Consider the following 7,120-nt stretch of genomic DNA (forward strand, 5'->3'; position numbering starts at 1 on the left):
ATAGTCAGCATTTGCGGTAATCTTCAGAAAAGTAAACTAAAAAGGAATTGAAGATTAATGGTATGGTTAAGAAGTGAACCAGTTGATTAAATTTTAAACGTGGATTCACTGTTCGTGCTGTTAAAAATTTAATAAATTTTCCTTGTTTTCGTCTCATTTACATAGCAGGTGCTCCCTAGTCCGTCTTTAAGGGTACTAGATAGAAACAAGTGAGAAGAGTTACACAAATTCTATCATAACTACCGAACAGTTAAGTACACACTAATTCGTTCTTATGTTGCTTGTTATTCTATAGCTTTATACGCTGTCTTATGTATAAAATAACATAATGAAAGGAGACGAGTAACGTCAGAAGTACGCAAATCATTCGACATAGTTGCAATGTGGTTTAGTAGTATATTAAAATTTTCAACGGGAAAATTTCCTTAAAGCAGTAATTTACAAGTTAGCAGAACAAGAAATCATGATTTGCTGTTCAATGTTTTAGTAAACTCTGAGATAGAGCAGCGAGAGGTCTGCAAACCTGGCGTTGATAGAAGATAGTCATGGCAGATAGTTTAAGAGATTAACTAGTGATGAAGTAGAGACCTGCACGGGCCGAATTTTTCGGCCCGAGCCCAATCCAGCCCGAATGTACGTAGGCCCGGCCCGGCCCGGCCCGGCCCGGCCCGATAAGATTTTTAAAATTCTTGGCCCAAGCCCGGCCCGGCCCGATAAATTTTCGAAGTTTCATTTTGTAACATTTTTCACGGGCACACTTCTTCAACGTTTGCCTTTATTCTAATTATCGTTTAACGAATTTCAATAATTATTAAAGAATTGCAATTAATCGGCCCCAGCCCGGCCCGACCTGAAGAGAAATCAGTGTCGGCCCGCCCAAGCCCGGCCCGGCCCAAAGAAATAATAGACTCGGCCCGCCCAAGCCCGGCCCGTGCAGGTCTCTATGATGAAGTCATCAATAATAGTACATTTTTAACTCTTATTTTAGTTCATTCCATCTATTTCAGTGTTACGGTTTCCTTGCTGAGCTTGTGCTCTCTTCCCTTGATCTGGTCTAAGAGCTCTCTCCTACGTCATGCATTGAAGAGTTGAGAATCACTGCCCTAGAGTATTTGACTAGAAAACACTCATTATTGCATAAAATGAATTACAGTTGAGCAGGATTTCGCAGACTAGGCGTAAAGAAACAAGAGAAAACCTGAATGTCGATAATGCACAGGAAGAAGGGTTAAAAATTAATTTATAGAGTAGAAAGTCACTATAAACACGTCATACATTAGAATATTTCTTCTACCATCATGCGCCTTACGAGGATATTAAACCTGCTCTAGTCACTAGCAAAAACGATTACAATTACAATTTGTTTTAAATTCAAATTTGATTTGTTTATTTTTAAGTGTAATATCATTTCTATTTATTTAGGATCAATATTAACAGATCAGAAACATATTCAGGAAGAAATAAAATGTTGACTAAAAGCAAGAGAGAATACGACCAAGTTTAGCGCTAATTTCATCTCTCCATGAATTTACCCGAACGTGATTGCAATTGATAGTTTCTGATGCGTAGAGCACAAATATGAAAGAACCAGAGTGGTCAGATGCACCGTTCGTGACAAGGGAACATCTTATGTTGATAGTAGCAGTGTCCAATCAAACAATACGCAATTGATAGAGGAATGAAGAAAAGTGAGAAATTCAAAGTTTTATGGGTCGACAACCAGAAACACAGAAGAGACAGAGGAAAGAAGAATCTAGAATCCTGTGAAGATAGCAGTGCAATAGATGAATGTCGGGTATTGGAGAATACGTATAGTACACGATTAGAACTAGTTGAAACCAAAATATGAGACCAAAAACAATACTGTAATCATTGAAGTACCAAAATAAAAAAAAAAAATGGAAAAAAGGCGAAGCACAGTGTCGAAGCATTTTTGCCAAATGAAACTGTCAGAATAGTACCAAAACACAGCACATAAGCTGAAATGATCCATGCCCTTGGATAACCAAGTGGTCCGCACGCTTGCTGCTGGTGCACATGTTCGATTTCAGATTGGAGCGTTCTGCAACATATTAGGAGTTGGAATCTTACATTAACCTAGATGAGGGCCGCATTTAGCAGGGGGGTCAATGCAAAGCATTTGCCTAGGGTTGCAGCTGGTTGAGAGCATGTAACGAGCGATATTTTGATGCAAAATTGTTATTAAGGGGGTCTTTATTTTACGCCTTTATTGTAATTATTACAGAATATCAGGGTGACCTTTTTTTTTTTTTTTTTTTTTTTTTACAAATATACTTTTTCTCTTGTACCACTCTTTTCAAGCGACCTTCTCCTCATAGGGACCAACATACTGCGGAGCGCTTTGTCAACAGAGCACTACAAAATTGACTACCAATAAAGTGTGAGGTGATACAATAGTACATGCATCAGAAAAGTGAGCCTGCTAATCAATTGTCAATCCAAGCGCATCCATTATTACAATTTTGTGTGTTGTGCTTGATACTACGCTGATTTTCCACTTGGACAAAACTGTTTGTACACTGTGATGCGTCCTTATTTTCGTACTTGAGTGATTACATTCTTGTCTGTGGTCTCATATTTTGGTTGTAACTAGTTCTAATCGTGTACTACGTATATTCTTCTATATCCGACATTCATATATGAATTGATATAGGTCTATCTTCAAACCTTGGTAACACTGCACATCACGACTTAATAGGTATGGTTCTACTCCTAATTAGATTTTCTAGATCTTGTAATTTGTGTTCCGTGCCATTTAACAAAAATTCATTTCGTTCTCTATTGGCAACATTACATTACATACGATGTTATTCAGCATACCTTTGGGTACAACGTTTGCTTACTATACTGTTGTGTAAATGTAATTTTGATTATTTAATCATTTTGAAGTTCTTTCTGTGTCAGTGTATCTTTTACATTGCTAACTTCACATGATTCTAGATCCTTCTTTCCTCTGTATCTCCTGTGTTTCTGGGTGTCGGCCCGTAAAACTCTGGACTTCTCACTTTTCTTCACTCCTCTAGCGATTGCGTATTGTTTGATTGGGCACTGCTCCTATCAATATAAGATGTTCCCTTGTGAGATATCGCGTTCCAAAGGTGTGAGATGTTCCGAGATGTCGCCAGCATTGAGGTTAAGATCGACGTGGCACTTTAGCTTAAGAAAATATTCTCATCATTGTAAGCATTTTCAATGCGAAAAGTTGGACAATCTAAGACCGGACATAACAAACTCGTGGCTGTGGCTGCAAGGAGAAGTACCAAATGATGGCCACGTAAACAACATCCTACTGTACGTGCTCCAGATTCACAAGCACAGTAATAGGCAATGATTGCCACTCTACCTCTCTTCGCCTTGTTGTCAGCGCAAATGAATCAATTTTTGTTAAAAAAGGCACGCGTAACATTTTTAAGAATTTTAACTTGTTTAAAAGAAAACAGATGTAAGAATTTGTGATAAAGGACGTCTGTTTCTTGAAACGTGTTACAAATATAATACACTTTTCTTTTCTTTTCTTTTTTTATAAACCAAATCATCTCGTAAGAAAACAGGTTTCGTCACTTTCCGACATTTTTTATTGCACGTACGCTCTTTAACAGAAAGCGATTCAAATATGTAGTACTCTGTTCGATTGCGATATCTCGACTTCATTGTTTCCTTAACCAGAATGGGCTCCGCAAGGTCGAAGTCGCTAAAATCAATCTGAACGCCAAGTCATGATAGATAGAAACAACGAGCTTGATCAAAGAGTTTAATACAGTACAGAGTTGTGTCTGTGATCACTATAACGTGTTAGCTTGACATTTGATATAAATACGAACGCAGGGGTGCCCACAAGGGGGGGCTATGACGCAAACTGCGTCATTGAAATATTTGGGGGGGGGGTTAAAAATCAATATAAATATGTTTGAGAGGGTGTAAAAATTAATCAGAGATTTTTTTTTCATGGAAGAACACCTACGGATAGGCAGTTGAGGGGGGGTGCGTCATGAACATGAGGGGGGTGGGCACCACTGACGAACGGGCCCGGTTTCGACTCCCGGTAGGGACACTCGGTCAAAAAAGTGTAACAGCTTTTCTAGGCCAAACATCTTGAGTGAGATTTTCCCTGTCTTTCCCTCATTCCCACCAGGCAAATGCCGGGATTGTACCTAACATGACGGTCCCAAGCAGCTTCTTTTCCCGATCCTTTCTTCCTTCCCTTTTATCTTATAATGTGCTCGCCGAGGGACGTCATCCCTCATATACTTGACGGACTAAATGGCCTTGGATGCCGACAGCCTAGAAATCCAATTCCTAATTACCTTTAAATAAATACCCTCGGACGTGAAAGGATGACTTCGCAGATGCGCCTCGATACTGATGCTATCTCACACATTTGGAACGGGATATCGCTCGAACGGTGCACCTAACCACTTTGGTTTCTTCACAGGCGTGTTCTATGTATCGGAAATTATTGCTTGCATTCAAGTTCGGGCAAATTCATGGGAAGATGAAATTGGGGATCCAGGCTAATGTTTTGTTGGTTGCACTCTTTGTGTTAATATTTAGTTCTTTCGAGAGCAATTCTTTCGAGAAATTTCACGCTTAAAATATACAATACGATAATTATGCCTGATACGATGTGTGGTTTCGAAACCTGATCGCTTACTCTGAGGGAAGAACGTAGACTAGAAGTACTTGAGAACAAGATCCTAAGACATTCAGACCCAAGAGTAGCGTAGATAGAGAATGGCGAAAACTTCGTGACGAGGAATTGTATTATGTACACCATTCACCAAATACTGTTAGTGTCATCAAGTCTATGAGGCTCATGTAGGCAGGTTATGTGTCCGGAATGAAAGAAAGTAGGAACGCTTTCAAATTTTAATTGGAAATCCAATAGAAAAATAACTATTAGGCAGACCTAGAGGCAGATGAGAGGGCAATATTAAGATAGGTCTCACATAAATAAGAATAGTACAAACTGAATCCAGTTGGCTAAGGATAGAAGACAATAGAAAGGTTTTGGCCGTCCGGGTTTCATAGATAATAGAGTTAGTTAGTTAATCATTTTATATATAATTTTTATAATTATTCTAATAGGTTTAATATAAAAAGGGAATGTGCATATCACAAGCGAAATACAAGGGTCGTTGAAGTCAATCCGCGACTGAAAAACAAATATAAGAACAAATTTCAAAGTGTGTTAATTTTATTCATTTTTCCACATAACCTCCAGCTACAGTTATACACTTATGCCATCGTTTAACTAACGCCTGGAATGCTTCGGCATGGAAAGATTTATTATTACAATGGACCCGCTGAAGGACATCATTCTTCACTTCATAATCAGTGGATTCTGGAGTGAAATGGTGATGTTTCATTACGTTCATGATGCGATCGAGATAAGCCTGGCCTTCATTTTCATAGCATTCCTTCAGTTCTCTACACACTTCAACCCTTCTGTGTCTATCAAAAGAAAACAGCTGCTTTGGCACTTATCGTGCACTCACTTTTTGGAACAACAAATGATCATGAATTATTGTGTTCATTGTTCCTAACGACAGATTACACATCCTTGCAATTTCAGGACAGGTTTTGAGACGATTGTCCAGGATCAGCTGTTCCACGCGTTGAATGTTCTCAGGAATGACTACTGTTGGCTGTGATCCACCAGGACTGGGATCGTCAGTAATAGAGATACGTTCATCTTTGAAGCGTTTATACCACCCAAATATTTTACTGCGACTAAATGTGTCATCACCGTACTGAGCCTTCTCTAAATTTGAGCAGGATGCCTCGTTTACTAACAATTTCATCACGTTCACACACTTGTTTGTCATATTGAATAACGGTCTATCCAGAAGTGCATGAAATGAGTGCTGTCTACCTGTAACAGGACACAGGGCCCAGTTTGTACTGCATACAAAACCACCGGCCTTGGCGTCCTTTTAAACCTTTAAAGAAAAAAGTCCCGGATTGACTTGAACGACCCTCGTAAGTTCAATTACAAAAAAGATGTAAAGAAAATTTTAAAATTTTAATGGTACCAATAAGCATAGTGGAGTTACAAACTAAAACATCGTCTCTTATCAACAGCGCTACCATCAACAGAGCATTACGGCTATCAGTGAGTCAAATCTTGTTACTGCTACAAAGATTTACCTACTCTTTAATGTCACCAGAATACACAAGAATATTACGTATCTTTCGTTTAATAGTATCACACGTTAATTTTGATCTTTAAGGATTAGAAGTTGGTCTTGTTTATGTGTAAACTGTAGAAAGGTAATCCCATGCCATAAGCTTCGGTGGAACACCAATGGGCAACTAGGGACATCTCGCCAAACATTGGCATTGAAAATTATACCACCAGCGGTAGACACGCGACAGAAAGCCAATAAACCACAAAATTACTCCCCCAAAATATGTTAAATTGTCTATATGTGTGATTTATTTACATTAATATTAGTCTGAGAAAACTTGTGTTGGCGCGGACCACCAATCTTAGGATTACCAGCCGTATGCTCTACCGAGTTCGTCTCGGAGGCGATGATCCAAACATTGATTGTAGAGGTGTAAAAACTTGAAATCGTTTTAATTTGGCTAATTAGAGTGCTCCTTTAACCGCCTACATTTAATGATAACCGTTTGGGATCAGATAAAATGCATTCGGCATGTAATTTTATAACAAAATAAAGTGTGTCTATTTATTTTATTTCATAGTTCTCTTACATTCACTTTCTTATGATAGGCAAAAGTTGCTATCTAAATTCATACAAGTATACACACTCATCTCTAGATTTTTCACTTCATTATTTAGACGCAGAGGTTAATCTTGACCTCCGAGGCTTACTTTAGAAACAGTTCTTCAAGAGAAAATAATATATAATAATAGACACATGCATATCACTGGCGATAGTTCATGTTGGACTCTTCGCGATTCTCTGCAACGAATCAAAGGAGCCCGAAACAAAATAAAATCCTCGCTTGTACACTGTCATAACTTCTACATCCTGATTCTAGATATCTGTTTCGACTCGACGAAACCCTGCCGCCAGTAGCACACTAGCGGCAATCCTTCGACACATCGCTATATCGACGATGCACATTTACC

General features: G+C 38.7%; 1 protein-coding gene across 1 annotated transcript; it reads right to left on the reverse strand.

Moving 5' to 3' along the window:
- Window positions 1–5,501: 5,501 nt before the first annotated feature.
- LOC145683622 (protein GVQW3-like) lies at window positions 5,502–5,846 on the reverse strand. The gene has a single exon (XM_081754959.1). The coding sequence runs from the start codon at window positions 5,844–5,846 to the stop codon at window positions 5,502–5,504; it is 345 nt and encodes a 114-aa protein (XP_081611085.1).
- Between the last annotated feature and the right edge of the window lie 1,274 nt (window positions 5,847–7,120).

The sequence above is a fragment of the Thermobia domestica genome, chromosome 4, assembly GCF_964235325.1.
Source record: "Thermobia domestica chromosome 4, izTheDome1.hap1.1, whole genome shotgun sequence".
NCBI lineage: Eukaryota > Metazoa > Arthropoda > Insecta > Zygentoma > Lepismatidae > Thermobia > Thermobia domestica.

Excerpts from the sequence above, each read along its gene's own strand:
- LOC145683622 (XM_081754959.1), bottom strand. The coding sequence starts at position 5,846 with ATGACAAACAAGTGTGTGAACGTGATGAAATTGTTAGTAAACGAGGCA.